This window comes from Camelus dromedarius, chromosome 1, assembly GCF_036321535.1.
Source record: "Camelus dromedarius isolate mCamDro1 chromosome 1, mCamDro1.pat, whole genome shotgun sequence".
Classification (NCBI taxonomy): Eukaryota; Metazoa; Chordata; class Mammalia; order Artiodactyla; family Camelidae; genus Camelus; species Camelus dromedarius.
The window spans coordinates 78,801,901-78,824,507 of NC_087436.1; the positions used below are offsets into that span (position 1 = coordinate 78,801,901).

Here is a 22,607-nt window from a genome sequence, read left to right on the forward strand (position 1 = left end):
ATGCACCCTACCATCGAGCTCTACCCTCTCCCTAGAGAACCCCCAATTCTTAATTTCCTCTTCTTTACAGCACTGACCAGGCCTGGAAAGCCCAAATAGCCCAGCTCCCAGGAGGTGACAAGTTTATATTCCAGGGTTAATGAATAGACTTTGGACCTTTCCGGTACAATTTTGCCTCACTGCTTCAATGACTTTGGACATTTTCCTCCAATCGATTAGGATTAAATGTGCTTTTCTAAGATTCTGTTGAGAAAAGCCAGAGACTTGCACTTATTATTGTCCCTGCTGGCTCCCCCCATCCAGCAGCTTCTCCCTTCTCTCCAGATTCCCCTGCTATCTCAGGATCCTGTGCTCAGGCCTGGATGCACCGGGGTGGGGAGGAGGGGTCACGGATGAGGAAGCCTGGAGGTGACAGGAACTGGGGTCTCAGGGTTTCATTTCTCTTCATCCATAGTCCAGGGCAGGGCAGCCCTGGAGGGGCCCAGGGGCTTCTTCTTCCCAGTCAGTTTGTGAATCCCTGTGAAAAGCCATCCCATGAATACCAAAGGGGTCTCCCAGGGGACCGGGAGGGAAGAGGGGAACAATCAGATAGAAAAGAGTGTTAAAAATGCATGTATTAGTTGGATTCTCCAGGAAGCAGTTAGGCTGTAACTGATTTACTGGGGGTAACTCCTGTGGAAGATAAAAGGGTGGGCGAAGCAGGAATGAACAGGGAAAGGCTTTGCTCTTTGGTGCCAATCTGATATTCGTGAAAGAACACAAAGGAGGCAGGATTGGGCAAGGGAGCCTCAGAGCACCATTCAGACCTGACAAAGTCTTAGCTGACCCAACGAGGGCTGGGGGAAGATGGCTGGTTAGTGGAGTCCCTCTTGTTGGGCAGAAATGGCCAGGCCCTGGTACCCACCATGCTCCGTCACAGGCTAGGGCTGTTCGGGAAGAGTGTAGCAAAACAACAACAATAACAATAGATCTCAAAGTTTAAAGGCAGTTAGCTACAGCCTTGTAGCTGAACAGCAGGTTCTTTCTTGAAAGAAGAGTTCAGAGGCACACCTCCGTGGCTGTCGTCCAGCAGTACTCCGAAAGGCATGGGGTGGGGAGGTTGTCACACAACCACAAGTAACAGAGCAGAGCTGGCGAAGCAGGGCACCACTAGCCCCTTGGATTCAAGGACAGAGAGACAGGACGGCGACTGTCAGCTGAAGGATGCAGCCAGACTGCAGCCACCCCGCAGGGAGGGACCTGGGGAACTGACACGTGGGCCTCACTCGCCTCCTTCCTTCCTCTGACGCTCCCCGTTCTCCATTCCCAGCCAGCTCTCTGAAACAATGCATGCCTGTCAGCCTCCCTAAGCAGGGAGCCAACAAGTGCATCTGGCATACTAAGGGAGCTACAGAGGGGAAACAGTCTCTCAGGGAGAGATCATCCAGCCTCAGAGAAGGCAAGTCCGGGAAAGATGTTGCCTTGCTGTGCTTCTCCCCAGCTGTGTGCATCTGCCGGGCACTGGCCAGCTTCTAGACCGTCGGTCTCTGGCCTCTTAGCAGTTCCCCTTGCCAGAGTAAGGGCCTCAGTGACGCATGACATCGAGTAAAATGACACAGACAAAGACGGGGAGAGAAAAGGAGGAGGAGGACCAGGAGGGGAAGAAGGATGGTGATAGTGATGAGGAGGAAGAGAGATTAAGAGTACTCACTCGCGCATACCACACGTGGGCACACACACCCTGTGCTGCTTTCCTAGGTCTTACATCTGAGTGTGAGGCATCAAGGGAACCAGAATCTGAAATCAGTGACACTCCCTAGACTCCTTATAAACCTGTCTGTGCAGCCCACATCCTCCAGATCGGCCCAGCCGTCTTGTCTTGGTGCTCTGCAGAGTGGCCAGTGGCCATTTGTGCACTTGGCCCCTTATCGCTTCCTACAGAGGCCTCCTTGCTGTTATCAGCTCACCCTCTCCAGCTGCCTGTAGGCATTTCTCTTGTGATGTTATTTCACAGACACTCACAGCCACAGGAAACATTAGTTCAGCTTCCGAGGAGTGGACAATGATAGGCAAATGACTTTTGGCAGCGAGCAGTTAAGATAATTTTTTATTGATACAAACAGACTTCAGCCAATGGTATTCAAAACAGCCCTGCTGGAGCCAAACCCAGAGCTGACAGATGGTTTCTCTCCTAATCTAGTTTGATTGAGTGAGACATTTGATTTGAGCTTCTATTAAAGGCAAAAAATGTATTTAATAGTTTGATGATGCCTGGCCTATTTTCAGTGAAAGCATGTAAGTCTTTCTGTCTATAACACTGACCTCTTGCTACTACCAGCCCTCATTTAATACGTCCAGGGTCAAATCCTTGAGGGAAGGCTCAGGACTTACTAAGTCACTTATTTTTCTACCACATTGAGAAAAGCAGTTGTGAAAAATGTCCAAATGATGTGCTCGTATTTGGGCGATGGGATGGGAGATGGGGAAGGTTTGATTTCTTCCTTTCCGCATGAATTTGTTTTCTTCTTAAGAGTCAGAAATGATACCCATCTATCTCCCAGGTATGCTCAGTCTTGTGTTTCCCCCTTCGTGGTGGCTAAATAAACTCCTGCTGATTATTAGAAAGAAAGGCAAAACATTTTCTAGTGCTGTTTTCTGTTGGGAGGTTGATGGGGTGTTAGTTTGGGAAGGCAGCCTTCTGGGTGAAGTCATTGCCTCATACCTGGGGAGAATGATTATAGTGTGAAATTGCAGAGAGACTTAATCACCCCTCTGAGGGCCATGTATCTCCAAACATTGTCACCTTCTGAGGGACTAGGGGTTAGGATTTCAATGTGTAAATTTGAGTGGACAAAATTCAGCCCACAAAACAGTCTTTGCCTGTTTCACTTCTTAGCGTAATCTTATCCCTGGGGCTTAGTGGGTGACATCTTAGAGGGGAGGTACACTTTCTAACACTGACACTCTCGAGTGGCTCTGTGATTAGACAGTCCTCACAGATGTGAGTGTATCTTGCATGCCCCCATCATATGTGCTTCAAATAAGTTTTCCAAGTTCAGGCAAGTCTTCAAGACCTGCTTATGAAAGGAAACCTGTACTCAATACTTCTGTAAAATTAAGAATTGTTTTCTAATTTATTTACTTTTGTAAGTTTGTATCTCTGGGTCCTACCTGTATTCACAAAGAGTGACAGCTCAACAAAAAAAATGTTGAGGTCCTGTTACACGGTAAGCTCTCTGGGGGTAGCTTAGGGTACAACTGTACACAATGCAGACTTCGACCTGCCTGCCAGGGGTTTCACATTTAACAGGGCAAAGGAAGGAATGACTTCCAAACTTAAGACACAGCAATGCTAAATAGTTTCTTTCTGCATTGCAGTGAGTGCTTTGCATCCAACCATCCATCCATCCAGTAACATTTATTGAGCACCTCCCACCTCAGGCCCTGTTCTGTGGGCTGGGGAAACACAGGTAATTAAGACTGGCCTGGGCTGCATGGCTCTTACATGGGGATTGTTGGGTGGGAGGGGATAAATTGGGAATTCGAGATTTGCCGAAACTAACTACTATTACAAAACAGATAAACAAGGCCATACTGTATAGCACAGGGAACCATAATCAGCGTCTTACAGTAACTTATAATGAAAAAGAACATGAAAAGGAATATATGTGTGTGTATATATACAATATACGTATGACTGAAACATTATGCGGTACACCTGAAATTGACACAACATTGTAAACTGACTGTGCTTCAGTTAAAAAATAGAAATGATGGGAAATAAGTGTTACAGCAACATGAATCCTGTCGAGAGACCAAGCGACACTCGGAGAGTTGGAGAACTCAGGTTTATTAAGCCGGTGGGCCCAGTGGAATTAACACTCCAAGCTTTGGACCCCGTCTGTAGGTTTACACAGGTGCTTATAGGGTTTTAAATTTGCACCATATGCAAATGAGGTGTTAGAAATGGACCAGTCAGGAGTGAGCTTTTGGGAACCAATAGAATTTTAGGGGTAAGTTTCGTTTTCCTAGAAGCAAGCCGCTTTATAGAAGCACAAAAGCGGGAAGACAGTGGCCCTGCCTGGGAGGTCCTGCTGGTCCCTTTGTGGGTTTTGCCCCTTCATAAGTACACAAAATTGGAAAAAAAAGGGGCCGCCGAGGGAATTGTGAATTCTTTGCCTAATCATTTAATAGCTGCAGCTGTAATAGATTCAGAAAATTGAGCCAAATGTAGTCAAAACTATGTGGAGTTTCCCTTTCTAATGAAGATTTTTTTTCTTTTTCTTTTCTTCTTCTCTTGCCCATTATTTTTTCTAAAATAGAGTGCTGAGCAAAATTTCAGTGATTTGAGGTGTCATTTGCAGACGGGTTTGCTAAGGTTCTATGGTACCGCCAGTGGTCTTTCAAGCCTGATGGTGCTTTCATTTGATTTTCTTTTTGATGCAAAAAGAATTTTTAAAGTGCACTACAATCATTGGCCTAGAAATTGTAAAAGGGTGTTCTTCTCAACTAAAACCCTAAAGTGCTATATATCCACCAGCCAGGAGCATTCGGCTGTTTAGAGCTGCAAAGGCCAGTGAAAAGGGGCTAGCAAAAAAAAAAAAAAAAAAAAAAGATAAATTTGCATACTTTTAAAGAGTAATTGTATTTTTACACCTCTTCAAGCTGTCCTGTTTTCTCTTTCTTATGTGACAGCGCTGAAGTCAAAGCAGATGGAAAAACAACAGACTGTTACAACAAAAGACATTGTATCAGTCAGATTAACCAGGACAAGCTGGTTGGAAGATTTGAATGATCTCTGAGCCTTATGCACACAGCCTCTATCTAACATGGAATGAGGAACTTTGGCAGCCACATCACTACGGCATGTGATGGTTGGTGACCTTATTCTGAAGCATGTTATTGTTTCCAAGTAGTATAATGCTGCAATTTCCTGGACACAGCAATGCTTGTTTTAAGGCCATCTTAGGTGGAAACTTAAAAAAACAAACAAACACAAAGAGAAACAAAAACAAAAAACACAAGATTGTTTAGAAATAGCTAGCCATGGCAATGACTAGCTATTTCCATGAATATTAACCAGTCTCAGGACTATCTCCACCAATTATTTGCATGAACTCCAAACAGAGGGTCAGTTTTCTGAGTGATGCTCTGTCTTTGAGCCTCTTCCCTTTTCTTTCTTTGCTAGGGATACACAACTAGGATGGCTTTTGGCCACATCTTGTACTTGGGTAAAGCAGAATCTAGCATTTCCTAAGCTTGCTTGTTCTGGATTCCTGTAGTGTGATCTAAGAAGGGACATAATTGATCATTTGTTCTACCTTTTACATATTATGGATGAAGAAGCAGAGGTTTTGCATATTTCTCCTAGGCTGTTTGTCTCCCAACAAAGTAACAATCTAACCATCCTTGGGTTGTATAAATGTGCGCCAAGGAATCAAGTAATGTTTAAACAAAACCACATTAAAACAGCCTGTCCATTTCAGTGTCTTAAAATGGATCCAAGCCCCTGGCTTCAAACTGAATAAAAAGGTGGTGGAAAAGGCTCCAGTGTATCATTGCTTAAAAATTTCCCACCTAGAGGCAAAAATCAAGGTCTTCACTTTTAAAGTAGTGTTTTGAAACCATCCAGGTTCACGTATTCACTTGGAGATCATTTTTCAGGTTTTGCTTTGGTTGGTTGGCCGTGGGGCACTGAGTATGCACACTCTAGCAAGCTGACTCTGAGAATGTGGACCCTGTGTGTTACAAATAGCTCAGTTTAGCAGGAGGTGTAGAGAACAGTGCAAATAGATACGCTCATTGGTTGGCACCTCTGGAACAAGCACTTTATGATGCCAGGAGCCCTTAAGTGCCTTTTAGTCCAGGGAAGGGAGTCCACGGAGCCCAGCTGGCTCTAAAGAAGCCGTTCGTGCACTCATGGGCAGGACCTGCGGGGCCAGGAAGGAGCTGAAGTGGGTCTTCCCGCCCCCTCCACCTCAGGTGTGAGGAGCCTGTTGGCTGGAAGGGGAGAGTCATGGCCCACATTGCTCGCATGCTCGTGCTTTGAGACACTGGATGCTCAGTTAGCAGCCCAGGTCATCTTCCACCGATGATCACACTTATCACAACGTGTAGCTGGTAGGGGTCCCCTTCCTCCCATCCCCACCCTCGGAACACAGTGTTGCCGTGGAACTCAGGTAAGGAGCACCGTCTACCTGCAGCTCCCTTGGTTTGCAATCTGCACGCTGTAAGCAAAGGCTTAAGTGAAACCTGGTAAGGAGAACACAACCACACCCCATCCAGGGGCTTTGTCCACAACCAGCAGGGTGGGACGGGCATGGGGGAGGAGGTGGTGGCTCTGCCCTGCAGTTGGTGCTTCTATTAGAAAAGCAACCTCGGAGATTTCCCTCCGGGACACGAAAGGGTGGGAAATGGGGGAGGGGAGGGGACACTGATATAGTGAATCCAGAGTTGTCGGGACCCAGACAGGTACAGTCACTTTTTCTCTAGTGACTGTAGGTGAGGAAGGAGACTCGGGGCAAAGCCTTCACAGCCCGACCAGCTCAGGGGCTGGCAGCTGGCCTTTTCCTTTTGAATCCTGTGAGGAAGTCAGGGCAGGACGCGGCTGACTGGTCTTCCAGGTGTCCCGTCAGAGGCATTGTGGTGGGGGAGGGTGCGGTGAGAGGAAGAGGAGAGAAAAGGCTGTCACCGAGCCCACACAAGCTGCTCGGACACAGGCTTCTTGCCTTATAGGCACTCCTGGGCCAGCATTTTCCTTACTCCTCCAATGGTGCAAATTTAGAACCAGGAACATTCCTGAGGCAGTGGGGGCACGGACGGACTCCCCAGCCCCCTGGGAGAATGGGAGAGGAGTTTCCAAGTCATTTATAGCACTTCCTTGACGTCGAGGAAGGGGAGGGAGGGGATTTAGACTCACCCTGAACTAAAAATGGGGAAATTTTTTTGAAAAGGATTATAAAGCTTATTTCTTTCCTTCCTTGTTTCTCACATGAGCAGCCACGGAGAACGCAAGCTGGGCGTTCAGTCTCCTCTGTAACTGGGGACAGGACTGAAATGGATAAATGAACCTCACAGATAATCCCCAAAGCTCATTCTTCTCCATTAGCTTCAACCTCTTTCCTGCACAAATCTATCCCGGCTCCTGATGGGGAGAGAGATGGGCTGAGAGAATGAAGCCTGGCCTGGCCTCTGATGGGGTGTGAGGGCACGGGAAAGGAGCCGGAGGTGCAGAGGGCCCCTTGCCAGGCCCTACCGAGGCTCTGCAGGCCAGCAGGGGCTCTGTCCACAGAGCCAACAGGCTTACTGAAATGCCCGAGCGGGACAGGATAACCCAGTCCAGCTGGTTCCTTTCCAGAAGCGGACACAGAGGCTCTGAGAGGGTCGAGCCATGTAGCGGGTGCCAAATTTTCCTCTACTTTCTTACCGTCAGGCTGGGCCTGAGAGTTAAGTTGTTATAAGATGTATGCCCAGGAGAAAAGTATACAGATTTGATTAGGACATGAACATGGACATGGGAGCCTTCCCAGGAAAATGAAGACCCCGAGAGTGGTTGGGCCTAAGTGCTTCTATACGAGGTTGAACAAAGAGTAGTGATTGTGAAAAAGTAACTAGGACATAGCAGGAGGCTCCAGGGAGACAAGGGTTGCTTTAACAAGGTTGGTTTGTAGTGCTTTCTCTTGGCACCTTCTGTCTGTCTCTGGTGGTAGGAATGTTCCTTTCCTCCTGGTACCGAGAAGGCATCTTCCACATGGGAGTTGTGCCTCCTGCTTTTAGGAAGGAAAAAGGAAGTCAGAGTGCCCTTTTTTGCATCTGCTGTTCTTCAGGTGGCTTTAACTCAAAATAATCTCATGTCAAACCGGCATATTTGGGCACATTCTGCTATCCCCATCCAGCTAGCTAGGAACAAAACCAGAACTGGAGGCTGGTCCTCCTCACTTCCAGCCTGTGGTTATTTGACTACATCTGTGTCTGTCTCAATTCTGGGGCAGCTAGTCACCCCCAGGGATGTCTCCTGGGGTTTACGATGCACCAGGCCTTGTGCTCTAGGCCGTCGGGTTTCTCTGATGCACAAAACTGTTACTGTTCCTCCTTTGTGGTTGAGGACACTGACGTTCAGAGAGGTTCAGTGGGTTAGCAAATGGTGCTTTTATGTGCTTCAGCCTAAAAACACAGCAAGTTAGACCAAGAGTTAGAATTTGAAATCTTGTTATTTGTGACAACAAATATGGACCTTGAGGGCATTATGCTAAATAAAATATGTCAAGCAGAGAAAGGCAAATACTGTGTGATCTCTCTTATATATAGGCTCTAAAAAAAAAAAAGAAAGAAAGGAAAACAAAACCACGAACTACAGACTCATAGATACAGAGAACAGACTGGTGTGGGGGTGGGGAATGTGTGGCAGAAATGCGTGAGGAGAGTCAAAAGCTACAAACTTCCAGTTATAAGATAAATATGCCCTGGAGATGTAATATACCGCACGGTGACTGGAGTTAATAATACACTATCGTATACTTAAAAGTTGCTAAGAGGGTAGATCTTGAAAGTTCTCATCGCAGGAAGAAAAATTTTGTAAGTACGTTTGGGATGGTTGTTAACTAGACTTACTGTGGTGATCGTTTCACAGTGTATACAAATATCAAATCAGTATGTTGTACACCTGAAACTAGTATAACGTTATATGTCAACTTCATCTCAATTGGGGAAAAAAAAGGGAATTCAAACTCAGGTCTTGGGGTCCAGTGCTATTTCTACTACTCCACTAAGCTGGAGCTTTTTGCAGTATTTTTTTCCCATTCAATTCTTTTTTATAGATTGTATCTATTTTTATTGCTTCATTATATTTTGGGAATGAATGAGGCATATGCACTTTTTTTTTTAATCAAGAATATTCTATCCTTTCAGCTGCAGTCTGTGTTCTCCCATTCAGACTCAGTTATTTCCCCTCAGTTTTGATCTCCCAGGTCCCAGAAACGCACCAACTTGAGGAGTGTCTGAAATCTGAAGGCAGGAATATTCTCGTCTCTGCTGCTCCCAGTGAATATTAAGGCTGGGTGGGACCTTAGACAGAGTCTGGTTTCATCCTCTCTCTTTGCAGATGAGAAAACTGCTCCAACCTCTCCAGGGCCACCTGGGATAGGCTCGAGAGACCCCTGCTTTCTTCCCTTAGGTGCTGCTGAGACCTGCAGGGAATGTCAATACGGAAGACTCTAGCGTGCTGTAACCTTCACCTGCTCCACCAGATCATTGCAACCCTTATCTCATTTGTGGGGACTGCTGATAAAGGCATGGCGCTCAGGTTCAGAGGAGTGAGGTTCCGGATTTAGCTGGACTAGCTGGGGAACAGCCTCCTTTGGTGAGAAGATTCCAAATAGCTGTTCCAAATGTAATATTTTCTATTATTGGACAACCAAATCAGTTTAGTAGTTTTAAGGGTCAAAGTTTCACAGAAACATCCCCACGCAGGGCCACTTTAGTTCATGCTGATACCAACTCATCTGGGAATATACACCCACACTGGACCAACACTCCATACAAGGTCTTAGCGATCTATGACTGGGGTACAAAGCAGCTGGAAAGTGCCCGGTAAGTGTCCTTACGAATGAGTTCTGGTCTGGCACCCCCCAGTGGCTGGACTCCCACTCAACAGCGGGGAGGCTAAGATGTCTCCATCTGATGGCAGGAGCAGGATGGGCAGAGTCAGGCAGCCCAGGGAGGTGGGGGGCAGAGCTGAGAGGGGCAGGGCTGCAGTGAGGGTGGAGTCCATCTCCCCCACCTCTGGTCACTGCTGGTGGGGCCTGCCGGGGCTCTGGGGACGGAGGTATCCTTCATGCTGTTTTAGGTCACATGGAGGAGCTGGGCTCCATGTGTCAGCTGGAAGTGACAGTGTTGGTAAGTGAGAAGTGTCACCGCTGTGGGTTCTGCATTCCAAATAAAACTTGCTGACTTCCCCTCTGGTAACACCTTAGGCCAACGGGATAGGAGAAGTCTGGTCTCTGGGGTCGTTAGAGCCCAAGTCAAACATGAATTATGTGGTCCTCACGAAGCATCAGGCACCCTGGAGTGACATTCTCTAAACAATATTTAAGTATCTGGCCAAGAACATGAACGAATTCATAATCATTTATTGTAAATCGCTCATAGTTTACACATTATTAATGGCAAAAATAACACTGTTAAACACCTGCTGGATGAAGAACTTTATTATGACAATTTCATATTGGCGTCACTCCTTTTTCAAAAATTTTAAATCGAAATTGAAATCCTACAGCTTCTCTATCTTAGAAGCACTATCTTCCAAGTGCTCGAATGCCAACACTATATGGCTTTCTTCTGCTCTAACACCTAACACGAAGGGCACGCTGTCCCATTAATTCGACATGCTCTTTACAAGGCAACTTAACACACAGAAATTTTTTTAATCCAGAAGCTACATAATGATCACTTTATATCTTGCTGAGAAATCAACGAAGGCCGCATGCAGGTGAAACATGAGTAGACACAGAGTTCTAGACAACTGTCGCTTATTAGGGTCTGGCTGGCCTGATGTGGAAAATTAATATGCTTATTTAGCAGAAGTAGGTAAAGCTGTACTTAGATCATGCATCAGTGGCTGGGATCAGTTAGAATATAAATTAGGTGTCTAAACATTTAAATGAGAGCTTAATTTGAGCTTAATTTGATGTCCAGCACTTCTGAGTTCTACACCTTAAAATGACAATACGAAGAGAACAAAATCAAACACCTACAACAGGCATTGATTTATAGGGTCAGCTGAGCATGCAGCTCAGGACACAAAATCGGCTGAGCCAGGAACAGATCTCCTAAAGCAAAGACAGTGCAGCATTAACAAGCTGGAAACGGCAAAAAAATAAGAGAGCCAGTTCCCATATTCTCCTCTTTTTTTTTTTTTTTTTAACGTTTTCAATTTTTTTACTTAAAAATAACAACAAAAACACACAGACAATGTTAATGAAACAGAAGCATTCTTTAGTTTGTACTTGGACCCTCTCTTTTTTGTGTTCTACCCTGCCCTCTGCTCCTTCAGATTGTGTGTTTAAAAATAATGCTAAGTTAATTGGTAGAAAAAGAAAACAGATGCTCTCCTGCAAGAATATTAAATTCCTTCATCCTGTCAGGGTTAACATCACACACAAGCACATGACAATGTAGGTTTGACATACTGTCACTACAGCGATTAGATCACGTGTCCGCGCTCTAGTGTTACATCATAGTTACACTGTCTTCTAAAAAATTCTTCTCATTGATAGTTGTATCTTGACATTATTTTCAGACAAACAAAAAAATCCCAAATCACGTAGATTCCACTCCCTCCCCACCCTGGACCCCCTCCCACGAGCCAATGGACAAGAGAAGTGTAGTAACAAAGGCCGTGAGCCGACACGTCGTCGACAGGCAGACATGGATGGAGGGCCCACAGTCAGGCGCTGCCGTCTCCAGTCCTGGCTTTCCGGGCCTCGATCATCGGCTTGGTGGCCCGTTTGCGGTCAGTGGCCAGTCCCAGCCAGCACATGAAGTCAATGAACCAGGTGGTTGGGTTGAAATTTAAGCCAAATTCACTTGCAGAGTAGTCAAAGGGAAAGGTGTGATGATAATTATGGAAGCCTTCACCTGGAAGACAAAGCGGGCTTGAATTAAACCAATCACCACCTCTGCGGAGAGTTTTAAAAATCACTCATTTATTGCAAGACATTGGGTCAAGCTCCATGGGGAGCAAAAGACTGACTTGGTGTCTGCCCTTAGGAAGTGTTCACTTAATTGGTTAGACAAACTTGACATGAACAGGAAAATAACAATAAAGTTACCAGCAAAGTCACAAGATACACGCTCCCTATGAATTGGAGACATGCTACCATGACTTCAGAGCTGTACTTCTTCAGCTAAAAGCCAAATAATGGATAACAGGTCATCATTTTGATGTATGTTTATAAAAGGAAAACAGCCTCTGTGGACTAATTAAAGGAAGATTTCTTGAGAGAGCTTGGAAGAGATAAATGATAATCGCGTAGATGGGTAAGTGAATTAAGGAGTTGGATCTTAAAATATCCAAAATCTGCCTACTTATTATTCCACCCTTCACAGTGAATAGCTTTTCCTCCCTTAATCCCCTCCACCATAAGGCGTTTACAGGAGGGGTCTCAAGGCTTCTTTCATTTGATTTTTAAAAAAACAGCTTTACTGAGATACAATTCACTGTATAATTAACCATACAATTCACCCATTTAAAGTATACAATGTAATGGCTTTTAGTATATTCACAGAGTTGTTCATGCATCACCACAGTGAATTTTATAACATTTTCATTTCCCCAAAAGAAACCCCACTCCTCTTGGCTGTGGACACCCAGCCATCCTCATATCCCTTCAGTCCTCCTTTCTTTTTCTGTGATGGTTCATTTTATGTGTTAACTTGACTGGCCAAGCAGGGCCCAGATTCAACATTATTTTTGGGTGCGTCTGTGAGGGTGTTTCTGAGTGAGATTAGCATTTGAATCAGTGGACCCAGTAAAGTGGATGGTCCTCCCCAAGGTGAGTAGGCGTCAGCCAATCTGTTAAGGGCCTGAATAGAACAAATGGTGGAGGAAGGAGGAATCGGCCATTTTCCTAACTCACTGATCGAACATCTATCTCATATTCTGCTGCCCTCTGAGTGGGATTTGCATCCTCAGCTCCCCTGGTTCTCAGGCTTTCAGACTTAGACTTAATTACAGCACTGGCTTCCCTGGGTCTCCCCACTGCAGACGGCAGATGGTGGGGATTCTCAGCATGAGCCAAGTTCTCATTGTAAGTCCCTCTCTCTCTCCCTTCCTGTACACACACACACACACACACACAAACAGGATACATCTACATTTATATATAGATATTCTTTTTCTGGATAGATAGATAGATAGATAGATAGATAGATAGATAGATAGATAGATAGATATAGATAGATTTACTGAGTAATATAAAATATATTTATTTGCATATAGTTATATATACACTGTTTCTATTTCTTTGGAGAAGCTTTACTTATACAATCTCTATAGATTTGCCTATTCTGAACATTTCATATAAATAAAATCATACAATGTGTAGTCCTTTGTGACTGGCTTCTTTCACTTAGTATAATGTGTTCAAGGTTGTAGCAGGTATCAGTACTTCATTTATTTTAATTGCTGGATAATATCCCATTATATGGATGGACCACATGGTATTTATCCATTTATCGGTTGATGGACATTTGGATTATTTCCACTTTTCAGCTATTATGAATAATGCTGCTTGGAACATTCATACACAAGTTTTTGTGTGGACATACATTTTCATTTCTCTTGGGTATAAATCTGGCAGTGGAGTTATTACTGGATCATATAGTAACTATTTAACCATTTGAAGAACTGCCAGATTCCTCCTTTATTTCTTAAGTGGCTACTGGTCATCATATGGTTTTTCTGTTGACCAGTTTTGAAAGATTCTGCTCTACCATGAGTTCATCAGATGGACTGATCTGTGGTCTGTGATTTTCTTTTTAATTTAGGTCTTCTCTACCCTGCTTCTCCACCCTCATCCTTCTTGGACCAGAGTACTAGAGTTTTCCCCTATTTTCAGAAACAGGCATTGTTCTAAGAGTCCTGAATGTATTGCCCCATCTACCACACAGTGGGTATAACAGAGTCTTCCAAGGACTAATATCGAGAAATCTGACTGGGAGCCCAGTGTGGATGTGGGTAGACTTAAAGCCAATACCCAGCTCTTCAGGGCCTGTGTCATGGCCAGACATTCCCGGTCCACCAACCACTCCCTATGTGAGAAGGTAACAGTCCATCTTGTGCCCACTCTGGTATGCTCTCAGAGTCCCCACTGGATATGACTCCCCTCATTACAATTCTTTTATAAGATGAACAGTGAGAGGAGGAGAAAACAAGAGGAATCTCTCACTTTTCTCTCTGCTGATCCGGTGTTCTTTTCACCTTATTTTGCTCTTGTCAACACAAGACCCCTGGGGTCTTAACTGGGTGACCCTAAAAACGTGATGGCAGAAACTCATTGCAGAGTGATGCAGAGATCGTCTCTACTTAACAGCAGGAACCTCCCTCTTTGGGTTGATCTTCATGCCCAAGGCTCAGCTTACCAAGAAGCCCAAGATGCCTCTATCAAGGTACAGCTAATATTTTATATTAGTCACTTACTGTGTGCCAGCCACAGTGCTAAGTGCTTTAAAGGGTTTTAATGACTGTAATCTTCACATCGCTGAGCTAGCTGCTGTGACTGTCCTCATTTTAAGCCCCTTTAAAAAAATTTGAGGGGGGTGGGAGAGGTAATTAGGTTTATTTATTTATTTAATGGAGGTACTGGGGATTGAACCCAAGACCTCATGCCTGCTAGGCATGTGCTCTACCACTGAGCTATATCCACGCCCTCATCCTCATTTTAAAATGAGGATGGAAATGCACAGAAGGGACAGGTAACTCACCCAAGACCATACTGCGAGTAATAAAAACATCACTGAAGGCTTGTGTCCTGCTAAGCACTGCTGCAAACACTATGCACCAACTCATCCAACAACCTCCAGCGGACGTAAGTGCTACTATTCTCCCCGTTTACAGATGAGGACATGTGGTGTGGAGAAGCCAGGTAACGTGCCCAGAAAGTGAGTGGAGGAACCAAGACTCGACCAAACCTGTTGGATTCCAGAGGCCATGCTCTTAAACCATGAGACGTCAAGGTCCTGTTTCTTCCCATCCCTCAGTTTGAAGGCCTTTTTCTTTTGACAGTCAGCCAAATGATCATTCATCTGAGGCTAGAGCAGCCAGGGCAGTTTGAGAGAGACACAAACTGCTACTCCTCCTTTAGGGACATTTCCATGGTAAAAATAAATGGCTACTAATCACCTACTTTGTGCCAGGCTCCGTGCTAAGCAGTTTACATACAGTATCTCACTTAATCCTTGTAATACTCATATGAAGCAGGCATACGAGTTCCCGTTTCACAGATAAGAAAACTGTAGATTAGAGACAGTAAGTGACTTGTCCAAGAGCCAGGATTCTAACGCCAAAGCCCAAGTTTATTCCAGTCCACTCCACTCCACTGCCTCTCTTCACAGGGTCCACAAAACCCCTGAGAAGCCAAGAAGATCTGAGCTGCCACTCCCCCCAGTGGCTGCCACCCCCGACTCACCAATGGCGCCCAGGGTGACGAGCGGGTTCTGCCGAGGGCTGATGTGCTTGTCATAGGGCCGGTTTCCGTACATGTGGGCGGCACTGTTGACCAGCCAGGTGACGTTGAGTGAGATGGTGTAGCGGAGGATGGAGGCCAGGAAGTAGGAATTCCACAGACTCTCTCCCCAGATGTACCAGGGCACCAGCGTGGGGACCACGAAGCACATGAGCACCACGGTGATCTTGTAGTACCTGGAAGGCAGGATGTCAAGCTGTCACTGGGCACCTGTTGATGGTGGCGGGGATGGGTGGGCAAGCTACAGGGAAAGCCAGGAATGGTGCCAGTCAACTCCTTCAACTCTTGTACCCTGTCACAAACCCGTACACCTGCAAGAGCTAGACAGGTAACACAAATTGCAGAATTAGGACAGGTAGAAAGCTGTAGGAAGTTGTGAGACCTGCAGCATGCTTCAGGGAAATTTCAATATAAAATAATCAGTAGTGTGCTGGTGAAACCCGTGCATCTTAGAGCCACATTTGTCCTACAAGCCACAGTTTGATAGCTCCTAGCTATTCCTTCCATCAGTCCGTCAACCTGACAATCAGGTTTTTTGTAATAATTTCAAGAAATATCCAGTATTTCTTGAATAATTTTCAGGCACGTGATTCTGGACTAACTTAGCTTGCTAAAAAGGTAAACGACCCCTTCCCTAAAATGTTCTCTGTCCATCCGAGATTACATTCCAAATCAGCATAAAAATAAACAATAAGTGTAGGAACAGGCACAGCCACATAAAAAGGCATCATTAAGAAGAAGCCATCAGGGGGCGGAGGGATGTATTAGGATTTTGGGGTTTGCAGATACTAACTACCATGCGTAAACTAGATGAACAACAAGGTCTTACTGTCCAGCACAGGGAACTATATTCAATATATATATGTGTGTATAGTGGAATCACCATGCTGTACACCAGATATTAACACAACATTGTAAACCGACTATGCTTCAATTAAAAAATAATAAAATTTTAAAAATAGCAAATTTTCCAAATTCAGTTCCCATAACAAAAATAAATAAATAGATAAAAATAAAAAGAAATAGCTTGGTTTCTAGACCCATGTATCCAGTGAATGGGAGTGCTCATGATACAAAGACAAATTTGACCGTGTTGCAGGCTCTGGCAGGTGGAACCACTGTTCGCCACCCTCTGGCTGTGCAGGACCAGCTGTAAGCAGGGACAAGCAAGGGGCTGTGAAATGACAATGTCCGAAGCTGCCTGTGCATCGCTGTTTCCTCCTTGGTCTCCCGTCAGCTGACCGAGCTCCCGGGAGGCCTCTGTGAAGATGCACACGTAGAAGCCAGGAGGTGGCACCGCGTGAGGAAACAAGATTCGGGAGGTGGGAGACTCTGACTTGAGTCCAGATCTTCTTCTGGATGCAGAACAAGCCTCTTTTGTTCTTTCACGCTCCTTTTGTGCATGGTTAGAAGGTTCCCCGGAGCAGAGCACACTGCCAGGGCTTGTATGTAGGTAGTTGATTTGGGGACGTGAGCTCGAGTAACAGGTGGGAACAACCAGGAAGAAGGAAACAGAGGGAAACCCCACTGCTGCAGGCAGCTGGACGTGGGCCTTGATGAGACGCTGCATCCCTCAGAATTATTCTCTCCAGGAGTGAAAGGAAGGACCGTTTTTCCATTGGCGCCAACGTGCCCTTACAAGGGATGCATGTGGGCTATCCCTCACACTTCCAAGTTTGCCTGGATCAGAGTGGCTGAGTGTGGTCCACAGGCTTCCCAGGTGATGGTGGCAAAGAAGCCAGGGCAGGAAGTAAGAAAAAAGCAGTAAACCTGAGCAAGGTGCCGTTGGGTTACACCTGTTCCAGCAGGTGGCTGCAGCAACAGCTGGAGTGAAAAGGTGGGCCAGGAAGGTGAGGCGGGCACGAGAGGTGTCCAACACAGGTAGTAGTTACAATACTTCATGCAGCTCTTGGGAGGATCAGATGCTGATAACTAACTGTATACAAGGCTATTCCACATACTGACTCATTTAATTCTAACAACTCTGGAAGGAAGGGATCATTACCATCCCCATTTTACAGATGGGGAAATTGAGCCACAGAAATGTTATGTAGCTGGCCAAGGTCACAAGACTAATAAGTAATAGGACCAAGATTCAAATCCTGGCAGAATCATGTCAGACGATATTAGGCTCTTCTGTTTTCAATAAAACCATGTATGTGTGTTCTGCACACTGCTACCTGAACTTATGTGTCGGTTCCCATATAACTTAGAGCCATTTTTATTAGGCAACATGTTAACCCATCAGCACCCATTTTCCAGTCATTAGCAATATAAGATGACTGCATTTTAGTGGAAAGAGGGTGCCTGGGAGGTCAGACGAGTGGGCTGTGGTTGGAGGGGCAAAGACAACAGACAATGAGGGGCTGGTGGGCTGAGGCTGGGCTCCCCAGAGTCCTGTGCAAAAGGCTTTTGGAGCGTGCTCTTAAGAGATGCTTGGAAGGGAGGGAGAGAGGGAGGCAGGATCGGCCATGGGAGAAGCTTACCCACAGTGAACTTCTGCAGGTCCAGTGGGGCTGGATGACCCTGCAGAGTTGCCCCCAACTGAAAGGCATCCCCGCATCATCCAGCCATTGGCCCCAGGGGGCCCCTGGGTGAGGTGAACCCTTGGGCGGGGCAGTTCCTTGATGACAAGGGCAACCCCCGGAAAGGAGAGCAGCTAAGGGTGGGAGCATCAGCTGAATGGGGGGATGTGAAGAGCCCAGGGTCTGCTGTGGCTGCTCCTCGTGTGTACCTCTGGAGGAAAGGAAGCAGCTGAACGCTGCCCACAGAGGCGTTCTACAACGTAACATGTAAGATGCTCCTTCCTTTCCTCCCCTCTCTGGGTTACAATCCGGTACCTTTGGAAAGAGCCTCTCCTAGTGCTGTTCTGAGCCACTGTCTGGGCCCCTAATTTTGCCCTTGGAAAGGAGACAAAACACATGGATTGGGGGCCAGTTCTGTGCTGGCCGCTGGGCTAAGTCTAGCACAGATTCGAGTTGGACACACTCTGGCCATGAGGACCCCGTGGCTCAGAGGGGCGGTGGTTCTCCCTCGGTGGGCCACGCCCTTGCTCTCTTTGCTCTGCCTCGACCCTGTAGAATCTGCCTCCTCTGGTTTGACTGCTGCCTGCTGGACTCACCTTCCAGCACGCCCTGCTCCTGCCTCCCCGCTCTGAACTCTTCAGGGAAGCCACCTGCCTGCCTGGACTCCCGTTCCAAGAGCTACACTTCCTGGACGGGGCTGGGACCCTGTGGAGGGAGAGCACCCGCCATGTGGCTTCCCAAGTGGGAGGAGAAAAAAGGCCTGGCTTCACCTCCTAGCACAACCACCATCCCGCCAACTTTCCTCCTCCTCAGAAAAAGATGCTCTTTAAAAATCACTGCCCTCCTTCCAACAAAGCTTCAGCAGATCTAACCATAGGGCTGTGCTCTGACTCTGCTCTTCCTGTATTCTGCTAGGATTCCTCTTTGTGCATTTAGTGGAACCGATGAAAGACGAAGGAATTTTTAGGGGGCACAGTGAGTCTAGGTGGGATTGCCGGTGAGACGGGGCTTGATGCTGTAAAATCATTTCAAACAGACTCAGCATATCTTCCCATGCAGCCGAGTACCCCTTCCTCCTGGGCCTCACGGAATTACAGTCACTGGCCTTCTTGTCTCAGAGCAAGTGCTGAGATGGTTCGCAGCTTCCTTGCTTAATAATGGACACTCAAATCTGAATGCCCCAGCCAGGGCTCCACAGGGCAACTCCACGAAGCCTCCAGCCCCTGATCCTTCCTCTGTGAAAGATATTCTTTCTTTGGCTGGTGGTAGGGAGGAAGGCCGAACAGGGGCCACTGATACTGCTCTTTTCACTAAGTGGGCTTTTTGTGTTGTAAAGCATCATAGAACAGTTAACTACCCAGCTCTGCCACTTTCTTGCTGTGTGAACTTAATTATTTAATCACACATGTTTCTCTTCTGTAAAATGCAATCCTAACAAATTTACTGAGTGCCTGCTATATGCCAGGTACCGTCCTAGCACTGAAGATTAAAGTGAACAAAAGAGACAGACAGGAATCCCTGCCCTTGGAGAACAAGGGTATATTGGTAGGGAGATTTTATAAATATCAATATATTACATACACCTATTTTTATACATATGTATGTATATTCTGGTAGGGAAGAAAACAATATAAATAAAATATAGAGCATGCTAGGGGCAAATACTATGGGAAAGAATCAAGCAAAGAAGGAGAATGTGACCTCAAGGGCAGATGCTGACATTTCAGACAAGAAGTCAAGGGAAGGATTTTCTGACATGATAGCTTTTGAGTAAAGACTTGAAGGAAGTGAGAAGTTAGCCATATGGCTAAATAAGGAAGAGGATTCCAGGCAGAGGAAACCACAAGCACAAGGGCCCTGAGGCAGGAGCGTTCTTGGCATGTTCAGGGAAGAGCAGGCGAGTAGGGGCTGAAACAGATGAACAAAGGGGAGAACTGCAGGAGAGAAGAGAACAATGGTGGACCAGGTCATGGAAGGTCTTGCAGGTCGTCATAAGGGTTTCATCCTCTGCTCTGAGTGAGATGGAGCTGGAGCAGGTTTTGATCAAAGTAGTGGTGTGACCTGACTTATTATCTTAGCAGGATCACTCTGAGTGCGGTGTTGAGAATGGACTGCCGGGGAGTACAGAACAAGGAGGGTAGTTAGGAGGCTGTCACAAAGCCTCGGCAAGAGAGGGCGTTGGCTTGAGCCAGGATAGTGGGGCCGGGTGTGAGAAACAGTCAAATTCTGGATATATTTTGAAAGTAGAGTGACAGGACTTGTTAATGGACAGGATGTTGGAGAGAAAGGGGTCAAGGATGACACCAACGATGGAGATGCCATTAGCTGATATGGGGAAGAACGGAGGGGAGCCACTTTCAAACAGCATATGAGGAGCTCAGTCTTGGACATACCAAATAGGAGATGCCCATTAGACATTCAAGGGGAGATGTCAAACAGGCAGCTCCACAGACACGTCTGGAGTTCCGAGGTGCTCTAGAGAGATGTTTTGATGGAAGTAGAAATTTGGAGCACATCAGCGTATTAATGCATGCTACTTACATACATATATTTTCTAATTTGAGTTCCACATTAGCTTTATGAGATACTTTTCATAACCTTACCACCATAAGACATTTACAGAGGTCCAGAGGGGTCGTGGAATTTCTCCAAGGCCCACTGGTTATAAAGAGAATAGGCAGGCTTAAACTCAGTTCTTAAACTCAAGTCTCTGCTCCTTCTGTGCATAACCTGCAACTAACTCAACTTACCAAGAGCAGGTCACAGGGGAGAGGTAAACCGGGTTGGAGTGTGTAATCTAGCCATTGCCCCCATGATTTGCACATATTTGAGTAAAAGTACTGTCTCCTCAAGCTCAGAAATAAACACTTCGTACACTCAAGCTAGCCTGGACTTCTTCCCTTTCCTTGGGCACCACCTTCTCTCTGGCCCCCGTGTCTATGACCCTTTTTCCCCTGCCTGGCTGACTTGACTTTTCCAAGTATCAGTCTAAGCGTCTCTCCTTCTTGGGGGATTTCCTTCATCCCCTTGGACCAGATATGGTGTCCAGCACACTGATCCAGAAGCATATTATACTTCTCAGCTCTCAGCACTCACATCGCTGGCCTAGAGGGCAGTCTCACCTGCTAGATCAGTGGTCTCAACCTTAACTGCACGTTACAATCAGTTGGGCAAACATTTTAATGTGACTGATGTTGGAAAACCACTGCAGAACAACTGAATCCAACTGAATCCAACTGAATCAGAATTTCTGGTCTGGCACTGATATTTTTAAAGCCTCTCCTTCTCGCCTTGCTCAGTCCTATTTCTGTCCCTTCTTCCACAGATGTTGACCCCCCCAATGACCCTCTCCAGTAAACTCTCTACAATGTAATGTCCATTCCAGTGGCAGCTTCAGGGTAACCTGTCTCGCCACGTGGATATACTGCTGGGCCTGCAGGGTCCAGTGGAAAGCCAGAGGCTTGCATACAGCAGGCACTGTGAAATATTTCTGCAACGATTCAGTGAATGGTATTCGGGTTAATAAGCGATGAGTTCTCAGCTTCTCAGGTAAATAAAAACGCTACAGTGACTTGAGTAGGGCACTGAGTATGAGAGCTAAAATGCCCAGGTTTCCAGCAAACGACACAAACAGCACAATAAATGTTCAGCCTGCTTTCAGGTTCTCCAGGATATCTCTTGGGTTGGTGCCAGCGCAGGACTGTGTAAATAGAGCCAACAACCCAGTGAAAGAAATCCGTGCTCCTCGGAACCCAAACCCCAGCTTCCAGCAGGTTTCCCCGGGAGGCTTCTTCCCACTAGCTTAAATGAATGATTTCTGAGCATGAGCTTCTAGGTCATCCTTTGAGCTGCCAAATATGGTAAATTTTGACAGTATTTACGATGAACAGCCAGTCTAACAGGTTTGGTCTGGGTGTGAAATATGAGTGGCTTCCTCTCTCTTTCTTTAACTCAGATGGGAGTTATCTGATAGGAAAAGATAGGAGAAGCTTCCTAAAATCATCAAAGGAGAAAGAAAGGAGAAAGGGGTAAAGATTAGAGAGGGGGTGGTATGAACCCAAGGACGACCCAAGGAAGAGCTGCCCTCTTTTACAGATTTGAAACCAGAGACCCACATATTTGAGCCAAAACCACAAAAGCCAAAGCACCCAAGCTCACCTTACAGGAAACTCTGGAGCAGCTTCCTAGAGCTTTAAAGTGACAGCGTATCAGAACAGACCCACAACGGATGCTAGGAACCTTCCAATTCCCATGTCACAATTCCTCCTGACACTGATACCACAGTGGGACGATGGTTTTCCACATCTGGCTTAAGATAAGAAGTCCAGTTTCACACTATCAAATGGCATCACGCCACAATGCCCCCATCCAAGTACGCTTTGGTTAGAGGACACAAATACTGCCTTTCAACGCGTTGAAGACTATCCTTATTCCAAAACACTGGATCACGATAAAGCCTTGACACCAAAAGTTTGTTCTATGTGGAAGAAAGGATTGGGGATTTCTTTCTTTCTTTTTTTTTTTTCAAACCTGGGTGTGATAAGCATCTTAAAAGTCTCATTTTTCCTTAGACGAAAAGGAAATTGCTATTCTCTGTCTGCGAGCATTTCCTGTTGCTTGACTAACCTGAAGCTCAGCAGTCCAGAGCCATGGTGTGTAAGACCTCGGGAGTGAAATCTGTTGGAGCATGAAGGAAAGGGAAATGAGCTGCCAACTTCCAAGCAGGGCCAGCCCGAGGAGATGTGCCAAGAAGCAAACACAATGGGTGAGAGAGAAATTATAGCCCACAAATGTATCGTAATGAGGAGCGATGAGCTGTCACTGGCATCTTGATTAAACATGTTTGGTTTTGTGATTTCAC

General features: G+C 46.0%; 1 protein-coding gene across 1 annotated transcript in view; it reads right to left on the reverse strand.

Annotated features, from left to right (window-relative positions):
* Nucleotides 1-10,166: 10,166 nt before the first annotated feature.
* Nucleotides 10,167-22,607, reverse strand: part of SCD5 (stearoyl-CoA desaturase 5) — a 122,398-nt gene continuing 109,957 nt past the window's right edge. The window contains exons 4-5 of the mRNA XM_010983508.3: nt 15,165-15,397; nt 10,167-11,613 (exon numbers count right to left, since the gene is read on the reverse strand). Of these exons, the coding sequence (XP_010981810.2) occupies nt 11,423-11,613; nt 15,165-15,397 (424 nt within the window). The 3' untranslated portion in view covers nt 10,167-11,422. The remainder of the gene's footprint in view (nt 11,614-15,164; nt 15,398-22,607) is intronic.